Source organism: Morchella sextelata, assembly GCF_020137385.1.
Source record: "Morchella sextelata strain SCLS chromosome Unknown scls_25, whole genome shotgun sequence".
Classification (NCBI taxonomy): domain Eukaryota; kingdom Fungi; phylum Ascomycota; class Pezizomycetes; order Pezizales; family Morchellaceae; genus Morchella; species Morchella sextelata.
In genome coordinates this window covers 1,177,968-1,197,057 of record NW_025408640.1, presented here as the reverse complement: position 1 = coordinate 1,197,057, position 19,090 = coordinate 1,177,968, and the positions used below count along the sequence as shown (strand labels likewise).

The 19,090-nt window shown below is 47.9% G+C and overlaps 8 protein-coding genes across 8 annotated transcripts; all 8 read left to right on the top strand.

Moving 5' to 3' along the window:
• Window positions 1-7: 7 nt before the first annotated feature.
• Window positions 8-2,508, top strand: H6S33_008241 (uncharacterized protein; the record flags this gene model as incomplete). The annotated part of the gene is made up of 1 exon (XM_044839606.1): window positions 8-2,508. A coding segment is annotated over one exon (2,501 nt), but the record flags the coding sequence as incomplete, so codon positions are not given.
• A 60-nt stretch (window positions 2,509-2,568) lies between these two features.
• H6S33_008240 (uncharacterized protein) lies at window positions 2,569-3,197 on the top strand (the record flags this gene model as incomplete). Its single annotated transcript, XM_044839605.1, has 1 exon — window positions 2,569-3,197. A coding segment is annotated over one exon (629 nt), but the record flags the coding sequence as incomplete, so codon positions are not given.
• A 536-nt stretch (window positions 3,198-3,733) lies between these two features.
• H6S33_008239 (uncharacterized protein) lies at window positions 3,734-4,843 on the top strand (the record flags this gene model as incomplete). The annotated part of the gene is made up of 1 exon (XM_044839604.1): window positions 3,734-4,843. The coding sequence occupies one exon, from the start codon at window positions 3,734-3,736 to the stop codon at window positions 4,841-4,843; it is 1,110 nt and encodes a 369-aa protein (XP_044688430.1).
• A 194-nt stretch (window positions 4,844-5,037) lies between these two features.
• On the top strand, window positions 5,038-6,180 carry H6S33_008238 (uncharacterized protein; the record flags this gene model as incomplete). Its single annotated transcript, XM_044839603.1, has 1 exon — window positions 5,038-6,180. The coding sequence occupies one exon, from the start codon at window positions 5,038-5,040 to the stop codon at window positions 6,178-6,180; it is 1,143 nt and encodes a 380-aa protein (XP_044688429.1).
• A 104-nt stretch (window positions 6,181-6,284) lies between these two features.
• On the top strand, window positions 6,285-8,519 carry H6S33_008237 (uncharacterized protein; the record flags this gene model as incomplete). The annotated part of the gene is made up of 1 exon (XM_044839601.1): window positions 6,285-8,519. The coding sequence occupies one exon, from the start codon at window positions 6,285-6,287 to the stop codon at window positions 8,517-8,519; it is 2,235 nt and encodes a 744-aa protein (XP_044688428.1).
• A 522-nt stretch (window positions 8,520-9,041) lies between these two features.
• Window positions 9,042-10,670, top strand: H6S33_008236 (uncharacterized protein; the record flags this gene model as incomplete). The annotated part of the gene is made up of 1 exon (XM_044839600.1): window positions 9,042-10,670. A coding segment is annotated over one exon (1,629 nt), but the record flags the coding sequence as incomplete, so codon positions are not given.
• Window positions 10,671-10,770: 100 nt separating this feature from the next.
• H6S33_008235 (uncharacterized protein) lies at window positions 10,771-13,899 on the top strand (the record flags this gene model as incomplete). Its single annotated transcript, XM_044839599.1, has 1 exon — window positions 10,771-13,899. A coding segment is annotated over one exon (3,129 nt), but the record flags the coding sequence as incomplete, so codon positions are not given.
• Window positions 13,900-14,495: 596 nt separating this feature from the next.
• H6S33_008234 (uncharacterized protein) lies at window positions 14,496-16,124 on the top strand (the record flags this gene model as incomplete). The annotated part of the gene is made up of 1 exon (XM_044839598.1): window positions 14,496-16,124. A coding segment is annotated over one exon (1,629 nt), but the record flags the coding sequence as incomplete, so codon positions are not given.
• Between the last annotated feature and the right edge of the window lie 2,966 nt (window positions 16,125-19,090).

Genomic DNA, 19,090 nt, shown 5'->3' with positions numbered 1-19,090 from the left:
TGCCTAGGCTTCGAAAAACCGCACTCGCACACCAACTTAACTGTGCACGGAGCGAACTAATCAACAGGGCGGCGGTGGAAGAAGCAGAAACAGACTCGAGCATTTATTTCCTACTACTACAAGAACCATGGACCTCAACAGAAGGATATCCACCAGAATCAAATCTCTTTTACCTTTTTACAGCCAGCAATATCAATACGAAATGCGCAACATACGTCCGCAAACATGCCAACCTTAAACCAAAACACCACTATACACATGATAACTTCATAGTATCGATTACGGTAGAAATCCAGACCAAGAAAACCCAAATCCTAAATATATACTCCCCAGGCCGAAGTGGCCCCTTCGCTCAAATAGCAAATACAATCCAAACCCTTGATAACTGCCTAGTAATGGGAGACTTCAACTGCCACCATCAAATGTGGTACGGAGTAAATTCACATGAATACAGAAACAACATTCGAGCAGACCGCGTCAACGGCGCACGGTTAAAACGATGGATAACCCGACAGAAACTGACCCTCCTGAACGAACCAGGCGTCTTTACGCATTTCCCCAGAGACAGAGGGAAAAGGCCCACAACCATTGACCTTGCATTTGTAAAAGGCCCAACACTTGACCACAATCTACGATGGAGCACTGAACCCTATGGAGCGGGATCAGACCACGGGAGAACCTCCGTTCACTTACACCTGGAAAAACCACCTTTTGTACCAAGACGAATGTGGCGACAAACAGACTGGAAGCTATTGGAAAACCACATGTCAAACATCTCCATCCCTGCAGAGGCATGGGAAACCAAGGAACATACGGAACAAACTGTCGATTTCTTCCTAGAACTGGTCAGGTCAACAGTCAGCATAGTAACACCACTCTCGAAGGAGGGGGTAAGAGCCAACTCCTGGTGGTCAGATGAAATGAAACAGATGAAGGCAAGGGTAAACGCAGCAGAAAGGAAGGCGAAAAACACAAAGAAACCCAATCACGAGGAGGAACACCGGAAGGCGTGCAGAGAATGGACAGTCATGATCCGGAAAGCAAAAGCGGACCAGCGGGAAAAGACAATGAACGAGGCGAAAGGTAGTGAAGTCTGGAGAATCCTAAAAGCAGGAAGGAGACGAGACACAATCATACCAACCATACAAGGTGAAGAAACGTTTGCGGGGAAGTGTCAAGCTCTAAGAGCCCAACTTTTCCCCTCGAAACGGACGTCCCCCGACCATCCCCCCCTGAACATTAGACCCCCCTCTTTTGACCTTAGCAACACCTTCGACATAGTCACCCTCGAAGAACTTAACAAAGCAATCGACTCCTGTCCAGCGCACTCGGCGACCGGCCCGGATGGCATCCCTTATACCTTCATTAAAGCAATAGTCAGAGCAAACACAACTCTAATTCAAGACATATTCTCCGCCATGCTCCGGCACGGTGTACACCCAGCGGAATGGAAAATAGCTAAGTGCATCCCGATCCCGAAACCCGGTAAAGCAAACTATCATGAAGCGAAAGCCTACCGGCCCATTTCCCTTCTACAATGTTTCAGCAAAATCCTGGAGAAGATAGTGGCCCAAAGACTCTGCACCGCTGGAGAAATCCTGGGCACACTCTCAGCGAACCAATTTGGAGGAAGACCAACCATCTCGGCAATCGACGCCCTCCTGAGAACCTTAACACCAATACAACAAAACTTACTACTGAAAAACAGCACCGGAATTGTCCGGCGAGACAGACCAGCGATCCTAACCAACGACATCCAAGGAGCATTTAATTGTGTCGACCACCTACTCCTCGCGGAAATCATGCACCAACAAAAATTCCCCACCTATCTGACAGAATGGTGCAAGGAATTTAACACCGGCAGAAAACTACAGTTCCAATTTAACCATGAGCTAGAGGAACCACAGCCCTATGACTCTGGAGTGCCGCAAGGTAGCCCCATGTCCCCGGTACTATTTATGATCTATGCCGGAGTAATACTGGACCCAACTAGCAGCCCAAAAGAGATGGACACAACTTATATCGATGACGATGCGCTGGTGCAAATATCCAAAACACCAGGTTTTACAATCAAGAGAATGGAGGAACGAATGAGAGAAAGACTAATTAAAGCTGAGCCACTCCAAATCAAATACGACCCGGATAAATCAGATCTGATCTTCTTCCGGCCCACTACATCATCCACACAACAACCACGTCTTCCGGTCAAAGTTAACAACATCAACATATACCCCAAAGAGAGGCTAAAATACGTAGGAGTCTGGATAGATCCGACCCTCTCCTTCCGGCCCCACATCGAAGCAGCGATCGCAAAAGGCCTTAAAGCCCTCCATCAGATTCGAAACACCGCCCGCCTGCCAGGCATAACAGTTAAAACAATCCACCACCTCATAACACAAGGCTTCCTTCCAAGTCTGTTATATGGGTCCGAGGCTTGGTGGACTGGCGCAGACCACATCATTAGATCCCTCGAACCACTATACAATGAAGCGGCCCGGGTCATCACCGGCCTACCATGATGGACCAAGAGAGCTAAACTCCTTCGAGAAGCAGGCTTACCCCCTCTAGAACATCTCCTCACTTACCGCTCAAGGAAGTACGGAACCAGAATACTCTGTACCGATGCAACCCACCCCAACAACGAATGCCTGATCGAGCTCCTCCCATACAGAGAAGCAAATATCAAAGGAACAGGCCTACACCGAATCGCCTCCCTCCTACTCCCATATCAAACACCCGGAAATGCGAGAGACAAGTGGAATCAAAATAAACTACTACGCGACCACCTGTTGGAAGAATGGAATACACAACCAATACCGAACTACCATCACCGGGGGGAATTCCGCCCCCCTCCCAAGATTGCAAAACTCACCCTTACGGAAGCAAAGAAAGTTTTTCGAATCCGGTGTCAAACTACCCGAATCGACAAACACGCAGTACATACAGATCCCGAACCATGCCAGTGTGGTATGGAAAACTCAGCAAAACATATACTTATGGAATGTCCAGCGTGGGCTCGAATCCGCGCCCCTCTGATAGAGAAGATCCCCGGAGCGATGACCTGGGAAAACTGGATGTTTACAAACTTGAGAACGGATCTCATCCTACAATTTGCAAAAAACTCTCAACTCTCGAAATGGTACGAGTCGGCGGAGGCGGAGGCGGACCTGGAAGAGGAGATGGAAGAAAATGATTAGGGACGGGATTAGGAAGGGCAGTTTCCTTTTACCTTTAAATTTCGGTTTTATTTTTCTGTTTTGATGGATCCAGCGCTCGAGCCCGCTGAGATATGTTATCTTTTCTTGTCGTTGGGTTTTCTGGTTGAGTGTTGTTCTGGAATTTCCCTGTTATTGTTTGTGTTCGTTTGTGTTTGCTTTGTTTTGTTTTTGTTCGTTTGTGTTTGTGTTTGTTGTTCTTTCTTTCTTTTGTTCGGTTCGTGTTTTAGGCGGTCGGGTCGGCTTGCGATAACTCTTGTACTTCAAAGCAATATAAGTTTCTTCTTCTTCTTCTGTATTCTACTCCACGAATATTATTCTTGTTCTACGCTACGTCATAGGGTTCAGTTTGGTTATCAGACCCAAACAGAGCCGCCCCATAGTCCATAGTCACGAACATCTTCTACTACGTCTTCGTCTCGGTTGTATTCCTTGGCACTATAGTCCATGGTCCATAGACCCACGTTATACGTAGGTTGCATCCCTTATCGCCAACCAATACAACACCATAGTTTACAATGTCGGAACACGCTCCTATTGATTATCAACAACTCAGCAACAGCCTCCGAACCTTTTTTCAAGAACATCCACAGGTCAATGATGTTATCGGAGCCGAAGCCTATGCACTTCTCCAGCAGTGTCAACATGGTCTTGCTCAGTATGCAACGGATTTACAAGAGATAGAAGTGGAAGCTGAGAGGGCGAGAAGAATGTTTGAACGAGATCTTGCTGCTGCCCGAGCCCAACAGACTGCTGTCCAAGCTGTTGCCCCTAAGGGAGCACCTGTCGAGGACAATGCTCCACCTGCACCCCCAGTACCACTCACTACAGATACTACCTATCGGTCAGAAAAGCTTCCGGATCCTGAGGTGTTCAGGGGGGATCGTGATCGAGAAAGATTACACCTATTCAAGCAACAAATGAAAATCAAGCTATTGGGAAATGCCGATAGCTATCCCACCCTACAGTCGAAATTATCCTATGCGTTCAGTAGATTGGAAGGCGTTGCTGCCAATCAGTTCTTACAGTATGTCGGGGAAGGAGGTATTACCTTGCCCTCTATGGTACGGTTTTATGAGATTTTGGACACTGCTTTTGGGGACCCCGATCGGATGCGCACGGCTAGGAGGAACCTCCGGAACATCCGTCAACGAAATCGAACGTTCGCCGACTATTTCCCTGAGTTCCAACGATATGCTGCTGAGTCGGGTATGGATGAAGCCTCTCGAATCGAGGCTTTGATGGAAGGTATTAATGGGGAACTCGATGAATCAATGATACACCATGATACTCCTGCGACGGTAGATGCCTGTGCGACACTCTTACAACGGTTGGATAATCGTCGTCGTGCGGCAGAGGCTAAACGAGGAAATAAAAAGCCTTGGAATGTTACTACTACCCCGGCCCCTTGTCCCCCACCAGTAAATCGTGTTCCTGCTCCCCGTGCTGCCGCCCCAGCCGCTAATGTACCTGCTACGGAAAGTCATCCCTCGTCCCGCCCGGGAGGTGATGTACCAATGGATCTGTCTGGAGGACGTCGTCGCCCCTCCCCTGCCGAAAGAAATGCCCGCTTAGTTGAGGGCCGATGTTTCTATTGCGGAGGTGTTGGACATATGGTTAGGGATTGACCCCAAGCAAGGGCAACTGGAAATCAATCAAGAAGGCCGGTAATGAGAGGAGCAGCATTGACGGTGGAGGAAAATGATGGAAGCGATAATGAGTCGGCAAAAGATTTGTCCCTGCACTAAGTGGCTTAGTACAGGGACCGTTTAGGGATTTTTCTAGGATGTGTATTTCTGGTTTTTCGGTATCAGAGGAGGAAATGGATGGAAACCAACTTGTAGTAACTTGTTCGATTTCACAGAATAAAAATTCTTTCATCCCTACCTACGCTCTTATTGATACCGGAGCATCAGGATACGCTTTCATTGACGAATCTTTTGCACGCCACAACAATCTTGCAATGACCCCTCTTAAAATACCTCGCCATGTAGACGTTATAGACGGAAGGCCTATTGAATCAGGAAAAATCACCCATATTGTCGATGTCTCACTGGACATTCATGGTCATCGGGAGACTGTGCCATGTTTTGTGACGAAGTTAGGACACTATCCGATTGTGATGGGGATACCTTGGATGCGACGTCATGATGTTACGATTCGACCAAAGGAAAATCTACTTATTTTCGATTCTGGAAGCTGTTGTCAACACTGTTCACTTGATGGGACTACAGTTATTGTTCATGGCATCTCGATTCCTTTACCGGAACACCATACAGTTATCGTTTCAGCAACCGAGAAATCTACCATCGACATTAAACAACTAGTACCAAAGGAATTTCACCATCGTCTCCATATGTTCGAAGAATATGACGCTTCAATTCTTCCACCACATCGACCATCCCATGATATTGAAATAGTATTGGAAGAAGGCAAACGACCACCATATGGACCTATATATGGATTATCTCAAATCGAGTTAAAGGCACTACGAGAATATCTTGATGAAAATTTACCCAAAGGATTTATTCGGGCTAGTGAGTCACCAGCGGGAGGACCTATATTATTTGTGAAGAAAAACGATGGAACCCTCCGACTTTGTGTGGATTATCGAGGTCTAAATGCAATCACAATCAAGAATCGATACCCACTACCATTGTTCAAGGAAACTCTAGCCAAGTTGTCAAGAGCACAATACTATACCAAGTTGGATTTGCGCTGGGGATATAATCAAATCAGAATAGCGGAAGGGGATAAATGGAAGACGGCATTCCGGACTCGATATGGACATTTCGAATATACAGTAATGCCGTTTGGATTAGCTAATGCCCCTGCTACCTTTCAACATTGGATCAATGATATCTTACGTCCCTACCTCGATCAATTCGTAACGGCATACTTAGACGATATCCTTATCTACTCCGAGACTCTATCGGAACATAAAGAACACATTCAAAAGTTCTAAAGGTACTTGATGAGAATCATGTTCACCTTAAACCTGAAAAATGTGAATTTATGATTCAAGAAACGAAATATCTTGTTTTAATTCTTACCCCGAATGGGAATAGAATGGACCCAAAGAAAGTTATCGATGTTTTGGAATGGTCCACACCGACGAATCTCCATGATGTTCAAGTATTTCTAGGATTTGCAAATTTCTATCGACGGTTCATTCTAGGATATTCGAAAATTGTTGCTCCACTTACAGCCTTGACCAAGAAAAATGTTAAATTCGAATGGACGAATGATAAGGAGGAAGCATTTCAAACTTTGAAAAAGATGTTTACCACGGCACCGACACTATTTCATTTTAATCCGGATCGGAAGCTTGTGATAGAAACCGATGCATCTGATTATGTTTCAGCAGGAATCCTATCTCAACGTAACGACGAAGGAATCCTACATCCAGTCGCTTTCTTCTCTAAGAAACATTCTCCTGCAGAGTGCAACTATGAAATCTATGACAAAGAACTTTTAGCAATCATAGGATGCTTCGAAGAATGGCGACATCATCTGGAGGGAGCTCAATTCCCAATTGAAGTTCTTAGCGACCATCGGAATCTTGAATATTTTATGACAACAAAATTGTTAAATCGTCGACAAGCCCGTTGGTCCGAGTTTCTTTCACGCTTTGATTTTATTATACAATTTCGGCCAGGAAAACAAGGAACAAAACCAGATGCATTGACTAGGAGGTCAGGTGACCTACCTAAAGAGGGGGATGAACGGTTGACGCATCAGAGTCAAGTGATTTTGAAGCGAAAAAATTTGAGTACAAAGCTAAGTTTGTTTGCGGGTTCTTTGTCAAATGAATCCGCTGAAGGAACGTCTACTGTAGAGGAGTTATTTTCAAAAGCTTATCAAGTTGATAGTTTCCCAAACAAGATCCTCGCTATGCTTCGGAATGGCGTTCGCCACTCGAATAAAATTTCACTTGCCGAATGTACGGAAGATAACAACGGTCGGCTACTTTATCGAGGCACACTATATGTACCAGATGACAATGACCTTCGACTAAGGCTTTTAAAAGAACATCATGATAAACCATCCGCAGGACATCCGGGTAGAGCAAAGACATTGGGACTTCTAAACCGAGAATATTATTGGCCACAAATGCGAAAATATGTCGACCAGTACGTTAGGAATTGCGATGTGTGCACCCGTAGCAAGGCACCACGCAATGCACCTTATGGAGTACTCCGTCCTATGCCGATACCTGAGGGACCGTGGATGGATATATCGATGGATTTTGTTACTGATCTCCCTGAGAGCGATGGATACAATGCAATCTTGGTTGTGGTGGATAGATTAACTAAAATGCGACATCTAATACCAACGACTAAAGAGGCAGATTCAAAGGAAGTAGCAAGGGTATATATCGATAATGTTTGGAAGCTACATGGATTACCTGATATTATTGTATCTGATCGAGGGACACAGTTCGTTGCGGAGTTTTGGAAGTCGCTTTGTGATCGGTTGGAAATATCACCAAAATTCTCTACTGCATTTCACCCCCAAAAAGATGGACAAACGGAAAGAATTAATGCCGTAATGGAACAGCACCTCCGAAGCTATGTTTCCTACCAACAAGATGATTGGGCTCGAATGCTACCAATGGCTGAATTTGCAACAAACAATCATGTCTCCAAAACAACAAAGGTCTCCCCGTTCTATGCCAATTCGGGAAGAAATCCAAGGATGACTTTTGGCCCTTTGGAACATGGTCGAACGACGGCGGAGGATCAAGCGAATCGTATTGCAAGAGAAATGAAGGACGTAGTGGATTTTCTAAGAGAAGAGATGTTTCGGGCGCAAAGGATACAAGAAGAGTCAGCCAATAGAAATCGGACTCCAGCTCCTCGTTACCATTTAGGAGACAAGGTTTTCCTATCGACTCGCCATATTTTAACAAAGCCGCCTTCCAAGAAATTTGACTGGAAACGTATTGGACCTTATAGTGTTAAGCGGATTATTAATCCCTATGCTTACGAGTTGGAACTTCCCCGGTCAATGAAGATTCATCCAGTATTTCATGTTTCATTATTGTCGCCTGAAGCAAATGATCCTTTACCAGGACAACGACAATTACCACCACCTCCGGTTGAGATCAAAGAGGAGGAAGAATGGGAGGTCGAAGATATTTTGGATTCGAGGAAACGAAGAGGAAGGTTTGAGTACTTGGTACGATATACAGGATATGATGAAGCCTCCTGGCAACCACTATCGGACCTTGAGCATTCACCTAACATTGTCAAACGATTCCACGAGCGTTATCCGGAGAAACCTAAGCCTACCAGGAGGTAGGCCTTAGAGGGGGGCGTGGTCTGTAACGGCAATTATGTATTTCGGTTAGGTGATAAATTGGAACGAGAAGAGGAGGTATTGTGTAGTGGAATTAGGATTTGTAATGGGGATTTCTGTTATGTTCTTTTAGTTTCTGTTACGCAGAAGTATTAGTCATTATCGGACTATGGTTGGATATATAAGGGGGCGTTGTTTCGTGCTTTTGTTTGTTTTCTCTCTTTCCTTCTTTCTTTACGCAACCTCTGTATTCTCCTTGCTCGCTAAGGCTCGCAAAACTTCCTGATATCAAACCTCGCTTCAAAAACACTTTATTTCTATCCCCTTCGGTTTTACCTGGTATACCATACCAGGCTGAGCCACTTTGTCCCCGATCGTACGGTCGCGTTCTGTTGTTCCAAGCGAAAGAAACCTACGAAACTGGCTTCTAGCGAAGAATTCTCTAGCCTTGACCTCCCGAAGGGAAGGAAAAGAAATCTATCCGAAACATCACTCTACGCCGCTAGAAGAACTGGACACTCAATTATGTCGCAGCAAGCCTCGCTCCAGTCCTTTTTTACCCAGTCTTCCCAGCCTTCCCAGCAAGGGACAGCCCCCTCGCAGAACAGGAACACTCAGGTTCCCGACCCAACCCCATCCGGAGCTCAGGAACAGGAATTCTCCTCGACCTTTGCAACAGAATCCGACTACAACGAACCCTACCAACCGAGAGTCGACTACCTCTACCCGAGCATTGTCCCCCAGGACACTCACACCCAGACGGACCTGAATTACATTACCTGGGCTATTAGACATGCCACCAGCCGAATCTGCCCACCCACCGACAGGATTGAAATCCTCGAAGAGCAAACGACCTCACTCCGGAGAACAGTGGATACACTGAGGCACCAAATCGAGGCGCAGACAACTATGATCACCAGTATACACTCGGCGATCCATCTCCTCCTCAACAAACAGCCACAACCGCAGCAACCGCAACAACCACAACAAAACCAACTACAGCAACAACAGCAACAACAGCGAAAACAACAACCGCAGGGACAGAGAATGCCCCCTCCAGCGGTCCCCCAAATAATTCCCCAAGTAGCGCCTCAGGCAGCCCCTCAGGCCCCCCCACCCGCACCCCCCCAACAAGCCCCACCCCGTGGATGGAAAGCAGGCACCTGGGCCGCCGTGGCCTCGGCACCCGGTCCTGCCCAAGGAAACTTCCAAGTTGTCGAGAGGAAAAAGAAGTCCGCAAAGCCGAAAGCGGACCCCATCTTCAAACCAGAGTACACCAAAATCAACAGGGAGATCATTGTTGAAACCACTGCCCCATCCGACGTCAACCCCTCTGAGATCAGGACCCTAGTCAATGCAAGGATTCAGGACGAGTCCTGCCATTTCATTTCAGCAAGGAGAACACCCAAAGACAACTTCATCCTGGAAACAAAGTTCGTCACCCCTGCAACAAAGGCAATGGAATATGCCAAAGAAATTGAGGAGGCCCTCCTCACCCTACAGGTACCGGTCGCTGTCATCCGCGCAAACTCTAAATGGTCAAAGTTTCTCCTCCATGGAATTCCCACAACGGTCGGGGAGGGTATCGAGGCGGGACAATTGGTAGCATCAGAAATCAGAAGCAACTATGGAGAGAACTTCCAACTTGCACAGATTCCCCGCTGGATCTCCAGAGCAGAGACTCGAATGGAGAAAACCCACTCATCAATGGTCATTGCGCTCCCAGGACAAATTACAATGGAAACACTAGGAGTTAAATTCCTATCTCTCTTCAACCGAAGCTGCCATATCGAGGCCTTCCTTCCAACCTTCCCGGATACTCAGTGTGCAAAGTGCCTCGAGTACGGCCACCGCCAAGAGAAATGTAAGAACAATGGGAAATGCGGCCACTGCGCCGGAGATCATCTTACCAGTTTCCACCCATGCAATCAATGCCAGGGAGGACATAGATGCACCCACACTCCAATCAGATGTCTGAACTGTAAAGGAGCTCATAAGGCCTCCGACCCAGCATGCCCCGAGAGAGCCAAACGCCGATTCCTCAATAAAGGGAAGGAAAATGCCCCACCCGCTCAAGACCCACCGGCCGCACCCGTCCAAGAGCTGCTTCCAATAGTTCAAGTACCAGCCACCGCCCCAGTCGGAGCCACACCCGTTCCCGAAGATGACCAACCCATGACAAATAATGCTTAGGCCTCGAACCACCGCGCTCGCACACCAACTCAATTGTGCACGGAGCGAACTTATTACCAAGGCGGCGGTAGAAGAAGCGGAAACAGACTCTAGTATTTATTTCCTATTATTACAAGAACCATGGACCTCAGCAGAGGGATACCCACCAGAATCAAATCTCTTTTATATTTTTACGGCCAGCAACACCAATACAAAATGTGCAACATACGTCCGCAAACATGCCAATCTCAAACCAAAACACCACTACACACACGATAATTTCATAGTATCGGTTACGGTAGAAATTCAAACCAAAAAAACCCAAATCCTAAACATATACTCCCCAGGCCGAAGTGGCCCCTTCGCCCAAATAGCAAGTACAATCCAAACCCTTGATAACTGTCTAGTAATGGGAGACTTCAACTGCCACCATCAGATGTGGTACGGAGTAAATTCACATGAGTACAGAAACAACATCCGAGCAGACCGGGTCAACGGCGCACGGTTAAAACGATGGATAACCCGAGAGAAATTGACCCTCCTGAACGAACCAGGCGTCTTTACGCACTTCCCCAGAGACAGAGGGAAAAGGCCCACAACCATCGACCTTGCATTTGTAAAAGGCCCAATACTCGACCACAACCTACGATGGAGTACTGAACCCTACGGAGCGGGCTCAGACCACGGAAGAACCTCCGTCCACTTACACCTGGAAAAACCACCTTTTGTACCAAGACGAATGTGGCGACAAACAGACTGGAAGCTATTGGAGAACCACATGTCAAAAATCTCCATCCCTGCAGAGGCATGGGAAACCAAGGAACATACGGAACAAACTGTCGATTTCTTCCTAGAACTGGTTAGGTCAACAGTCAGCATAGTAACACCACTCTCGAAGGAGGGGGTCAGAGCCAACTCCTGGTGGTCAGATGAGATGAAACAGATGAAGGCAAGGGTAAATGCAGCAGAAAGGAAGGCGAGAAATACAAGGAAATCTAATCACGTGGAGGAACACCGGAAGGCTTGCAGAGAATGGACAGCCATGATCCGGAAAGCAAAAGCGGACCAGCGGGAAAAGACGATGAACGAGGCGAAAGGTAGTGAAGTCTGGAGAATCCTAAGCGCAGGAAAGAGACGAGACACAATCATACCAACCATACAAGGTGAAGAAATGTTTGCGGGGAAGTGTCAAGCTCTAAGAGCCCAACTCTTCCCCTCGAAACGGACGTCCCCCGACCATCCCCCCTTGAACATTAGACCCCCCTCTTTTGACCTTAGCAACACCTTCGACATAGTCACCCCCGAAGAACTTAACAAAGCAATCGACTCCTGCCCAGCGCACTCGGCGACCGGCCCGGATGGCATCCCTTATACCTTTATCAAAGCTATAGTCAAAGCAAATACGACTCTAATCCAAGACATGTTCTCCGCCATGCTCCGGCACGGTGTACATCCAGCGGAATGGAAAATAGCTAAGTGTATCCCGATCCCGAAACCCGGTAAAGCAAATTACCATGAAGCAAAAGCCTACCGGCCCATTTCCCTTCTACAATGTTTCAGCAAAATCCTGGAGAAGATAGTGGCCCAGAGACTCTGCACCGCTGGAGAAATCCTAGGCACACTCTCAGCAAATCAATTCGGAGGAAGACCAACCATCTCGGCGATTGATGCCCTCCTGAGAACCTTGACACCAATACAACAAAACCTACTACTAAAAAACAGTACCGGAATCGCCCGGCGAGATAGACCAGCGATCCTAACCAATGACATCCAAGGAGCATTCAATTGTGTCGATCACCTACTCCTCGCGGAAATCATGCACCAACAAAAATTCCCCACCTACCTGACAGAATGGTGTAAGGAATTCAACACCGGCAGAAAACTACAGTTCCAATTCAACCATGAGCTAGAGGAACCACAGCCCTATGATTCCGGAGTGCCGCAAGGTAGCCCCATGTCTCCGGTACTATTCATGATCTACGCCGGAGTAATTCTGGACCCAACTAGCAGCCCAAAAGAGATGGATACAACTTACATTGATGACGATGCGCTGGTGCAAATATCCAAAACACCAGGCTTTACAATCAAGAGAATGGAGGAACGAATGAAAGAGAGACTAATTAAAGCTGAGCCACTCCAAATCAAATACGACCCGGACAAATCCGACCTGATCTTCTTCCGGCCTACTACATCATCCACACAACAACCACGACTTCCAGTCAAAGTGAACAACATCAATATATACCCCAAAGAGAGGCTGAAATACGTAGGAGTCTGGATAGATCCAACCCTCTCCTTCCGGCCCCATATCGAAGCAGCAATTGCAAAAGGCCTAAAAGCCCTCCACCAAATCCGAAACACCACCCGCCTGCCAGGGATAACAGTCAAGACAGTTCATCACCTAATAATACAGGGCTTCCTTCCAAGCCTGCTCTACGGATCTGAGGCTTGGTGGACTGGCGCAGACCACATCATTAGATCGCTAGAACCACTATACAACGAAGCTGCCCGGATCATCACGGGCCTACCTCGATGGACCAAGAGAGCTAAACTCCTCCGAGAAGCAGGACTACCCCCCCTAGAACACCTCCTAACATATCGCTCAAGAAAGTACGGAACCAGAATACTCTGCACCGAGGCAACCCACCCTAACAATGAATCCCTAATCGAGCTCCTCCCATACAGAGAAGCAAACATCAAAGGGACAGGTCTATACCGAATCGCTTCCCTCCTACTCCCATATCAAACCCCCGGAAATGCGAGAGACAAGTGGAATCAAAACAAACTATTACGCGACCACCTGTTGGAAGAATGGAATACACAACCAATACCGGACTACCATCATCGGGGGGATTTCCGCCCCCCTTCCAAGATTGCGAAACTGACCCTAACGGAAGCGAAAAAAGTTTTTCGAATCCGGTGCCAAACTACCCGAATCGATAAACACGCGGTATATACAGACCCCGAACCATGCCAGTGTGGTATGGAAAACTCAGCGAAACACACACTTATGGAATGCCCAGCGTGGGCTCGAATCCGCGCCCCTCTGATAGAAAAGATCCCCGGAGCGATGACCTGGGAAAACTGGATGTTCACAAACTTGAAAACGGACTTTATCTTACAATTTGCAAAAAACTCTCAACTCTCGAAGTGGTACGAGTCAGCGGAAGCGGAGGCGGACCTAGAAGAGGGGATGGAAGAAAATGATTAGGGACGGGATTAGGAAAGGGAGGTTTCCTTTGTACCTTTTTATCTTTGGTTTTACTTTGTTTTGATGGATCCAGCGCCTGAGTTCGCTGAGATATGTTATTTCTCCTTGTCGTTGGGTTGTTTCTGGTTGAGTGTCGTTCCGGAATTTCCTTATTTTTCTGTTGATGTTTGTTTGTGTTTGCTTTTGTTCGTGTTTGTTTGGTTGTGTTTGTTGTTTTTTCCTTTCGTTCTTTTGTTTGGTTCGTGTTTTAGGCGGTTGGGTCGGCGTGCGATAAGTCTTGTACTTCAAAGCAATATAAGTTTCTTCTTCTTCTTCTTCTGTATTCTCCTTGCTCGCTAAGGCTCGCAAAACTTCCTGACAATAAACCTCGCTTCAAAAACACTTTATTTTTATTCCCCTCGGTTTTACCTGGTATACCATACCAGGCTGAGCCACTTCGTCTCCGATCGTACGGTCGCGTTCTGTTGTTCCAAGCGAAAGAAACCTACGAACTGGCTTCTAGCGAAGAATTCTCTAGTCTTGACCTCCCGAAGGGAAGGAAAAGAAATCTATCCGAAACACCACCCTACGCCGCCAGAAGAACTGGACACTCAATTATGTCGCAGCAAGCCTCGCTCCAGTCCTTTTTTACCCAGTCTTCCCAGCCTTCCCAGCAAGGGACAGCCCCCTCGCAGAACAGGAACACTCAGGTTCCCGACCCAACCCCATCCGGAGCTCAGGAACAAGAATTCTCCTCGACCTTTGCAACAGAATCCGACTACAACGACCCCTACCAACCGAGAGTCGACTACCTCTACCCGAGTATTGTCCCCCAGGACACTCACACCCAGACGGACCTGAATTACATTACCTGGGCTATTAGACATGCCACCAGCCGAATCTGCCCACCCACCGACAGGATTGAGTTCCTCGAAGAGCAAACGACCACACTCCGGAGAACAGTGGATACACTGAGGCACCAAATCGAGGCGCAGACAACTATGATCACCAGCATGCACTCGGCGATCCATCTTCTCCTCAACAAACAGCCACAACCGCAGCAACTGCAACAACCACAACAAAACCAACAACAGCAACAACAGCAACAACAGCGAAAACAACAACCGCAGGGACAGAGAATGCCCCCTCCAGCGGTCCCCCAAATAATTCCCCAAGCAGCGCCTCAGGCAGCCCCTCAGGCCCCCCCACCCGCACCCCCCCAACAAGCCCCACCCCATGGATGGAAAGCAGGCACCTGGGCCGCCGTGGCCTCGGCACCCGGTCCTGCCCAAGGAAACTTCCAAGTTGTCGAGAGGAAAAAGAAGTCCGCAAAGCCGAAAGCGGACCCCATCTTCAAACCAGAGTACACCAAAATCAACAGGGAGATCATTGTTGAAACCACTGCCCCATCCGACGTCAACCCCTCTGAGATCAGGACCCTAGTCAATGCAAGGATTCAGGACGAGTCCTGTCATTTCATTTCAGCAAGGAGAACACCCAAAGACAACTTCATCCTGGAGACAAAGTTCGTCACCCCTGCAACAAAGGCAATGGAATATGCCAACGAAATTGAGGAGGCCCTCCTCACCCTACAGGTACCGGTCGCTGTCATCCGTGCAAACTCTAAATGGTCAAAGTTTCTCCTCCATGGAATTCCCACAACGGTCGGGGAGGGCATCGAGGCGGGACAATTGGTAGCATCAGAAATCAGAAGCAACTATGGAGAGAACTTCCAACTTGCACAGATTCCCCGCTGGATCTCCAGAGCAGAGACTCGAATGGAGAAAACCCACTCATCAATGGTCATTGCGCTCCCAGGACAAATTACAATGGAAACACTAGGAGTTAAATTCCTATCTCTCTTCAACCGAAGCTGCCATATCGAGGCCTTCCTTCCAACCTTCCCGGATACTCAGTGTGCAAAGTGCCTCGAGTACGGCCACCGCCAAGAGAAGTGTAAGAACAATGGGAAATGCGGCCACTGCGCCGGAGATCATCTTACCAGTTTCCACCCATGCAATCAATGCCAGGGAGGACATAGATGCACCCACACTCCAATCAGATGTCTGAACTGTAAAGGAGCTCATAAGGCCTCCGACCCAGCATGCCCCGAGAGAGCCAAACGCCGATTCCTCAATAAAGGGAAGGAAAATGCCCCACCCACTCAAGACCCACCGGCCGCACCCGTCCAAGAGCTGCTTCCAATAGTTCAAGTACCAGCCACCGCCCCAGTCGGAGCCACACCCGTTCCCGAAGAAGACCAACCCATGACAAATAATGCTTAGGCCTCGAACCACCGCGCTCGCACACCAACTCAATTGTGCACGGAGCGAACTCATTACCAAGGCGGCGGTAGAAGAAGCGGAAACAGACTCTAGTATTTATTTTCTATTATTACAAGAACCTTGGACCTCAGCAGAGGGATACCCACCAGAATCAAATCTCTTTTATATTTTTACGGCCAGCAACACCAATACAAAATGTGCAACATACGTCCGCAAACATGCCAATCTCAAACCAAAACACCACTACACACACGATAATTTCATAGTATCGGTTACGGTAGAAATTCAAACCAAAAAAACCCAAATCCTAAACATATACTCCCCAGGCCGAAGTGGCCCCTTCGCCCAAATAGCAAGTACAATCCAAACCCTTGATAACTGTCTAGTAATGGGAGACTTCAACTGCCACCATCAGATGTGGTACGGAGTAAATTCACATGAGTACAGAAACAACATCCGAGCAGACCGGGTCAACGGCGCGCGGTTAAAACGATGGATAACCCGACAGAAACTGACCCTCCTGAACGAACCAGGCGTCTTTACGCACTTCCCCAGAGACAGAGGGAAAAGGCCCACAACCATCGACCTTGCATTTGTAAAAGGCCCAATACTCAACCACAACCTACGATGGAGTACTGAACCCTACGGAGCGGGCTCAGACCACGGAAGAACCTCCGTCCACTTACACCTGGAAAAACCACCTTTTGTACCAAGACGAATGTGGCGACAAACAGACTGGAAGCTATTGGAGAACCACATGTCAAACATCTCCATCCCTGCAGAGGCATGGGAAACCAAGGAACATACGGAACAAACTGTCGATTTCTTCCTAGAACTGGTTAGGTCAACAGTCAGCATAGTAACACCACTCTCGAAGGAGGGGGTAAGAGCCAACTCCTGGTGGTCAGATGAGATGAAACAGATGAAGGCAAGGGTAAACGCAGCAGAAAGGAAGGCGAGAAATACAAGGAAATCTAATCACGTGGAGGAACACCGGAAGGCTTGCAGAGAATGGACAGCCATGATCCGGAAAGCAAAAGCGGACCAGCGGGAAAAGACGATGAACGAGGCGAAAGGTAGTGAAGTCTGGAGAATCCTAAGCGCAGGAAAGAGACGAGACACAATCATACCAACCATACAAGGTGAAGAAACGTTTGCGGGGAAGTGTCAAGCTCTAAGAGCCCAACTCTTCCCCTCGAAACGGACGTCCCCCGACCATCCCCCCTTGAACATTAGACCCCCCTCTTTTGACCTCAGCAACACCTTCGACATAGTCACCCCCGAAGAACTTAACAGAGCAATCGACTCCTGCCCGGCGCACTCGGCGACCGGCCCGGATGGCATCCCTTATACCTTTATCAAAGCTATAGTCAAAGCAAATACAACTCTAATCCAAGACATGTTCTCCGCTATGCTCCGGCACGGTGTACATCCAGCGGAATGGAAAATAGCTAAGTGTATCCCGATCCCGAAACCCGGTAAAGCAAATTACCATGAAGCAAAAGCCTACCGGCCCATTTCCCTTCTACAATGTTTCAGCAAAATCCTGGAGAAGATAGTGGCCCAGAGACTCTGCACCGCTGGAGAAATCCTAGGCACACTCTCAGCAAACCAATTCGGAGGAAGACCAACCATCTCGGCGATTGATGCCCTCCTGAGAACCTTGACACCAATACAACAAAACCTACTACTAAAAAACAGTACCGGAATCGCCCGGCGAGATAGACCAGCGATCCTAACCAATGACATCCAAGGAGCATTTAATTGTGTCGATCACCTACTCCTCGCGGAAATCATGCACCAACAAAAATTCCCCACCTATCTGACAGAATGGTGTAAGGAATTCAACACCGGCAGAAAACTACAGTTCCAATTCAACCATGAGCTAGAGGAACCACAGCCCTATGATTCCGGAGTGCCGCAAGGTAGCCCCATGTCTCCGGTACTATTCATGATCTACGCCGGAGTAATTCTGGACCCAACTAGCAGCCCAAAAGAGATGGACACAACTTACATTGATGACGATGCGCTGGTGCAAATATCCAAAACACCAGGCTTTACAATCAAGAGAATGGAGGAACGAATGAGAGAGAGACTAATTAAAGCTGAGCCACTCCAAATCAAATACGACCCGGACAAATCCGACCTGATCTTCTTCCGGCCCACTACATCATCCACACAACAACCACGACTTCCAGTCAAAGTGAACAACATCAATATATACCCCAAAGAGAGGCTGAAATACGTAGGAGTCTGGATAGATCCAACCCTCTCCTTCCGGCCCCATATCGAAGCAGCAATCGCAAAAGGCCTAAAAGCCCTCCACCAAATCCGAAACACCGCCCGCCTGCCAGGGATAACAGTCAAGACAGTTCATCACCTAATAATACAGGGCTTCCTTCCAAGCCTGCTCTACGGATCTGAGGCTTGGTGGACTGGCGCAGACCACATCATTAGATCGCTAGAACCACTATATAACGAAGCTGCCCGGATCATCACGGGCCTACCTCGATGGACCAAGAGAGCTAAACTCCTCCGAGAAGCAGGACTACCCCCCCTAGAACACCTCCTAACATATCGCTCAAGAAAGTACGGAACCAGAATACTCTGCACCGAGGCAACCCACCCTAACAATGAATCCCTAATCGAGCTCCTCCCATACAGAGAAGCAAACATCAAAGGGACAGGTCTACACCGAATCGCTTCCCTCTTACTCCCATATCAAACCCCCGGAAATGCGAGAGACAAGTGGAATCAAAACAAACTACTACGCGACCACCTGTTGGAAGAATGGAATACACAACCAATACCGGACTACCATCATCGGGGGGATTTCCGCCCCCCTTCCAAGATTGCGAAACTCACCCTAACGGAAGCGAAAAAAGTTTTTCGAATCCGGTGCCAAACTACCCGAATCGATAAACACG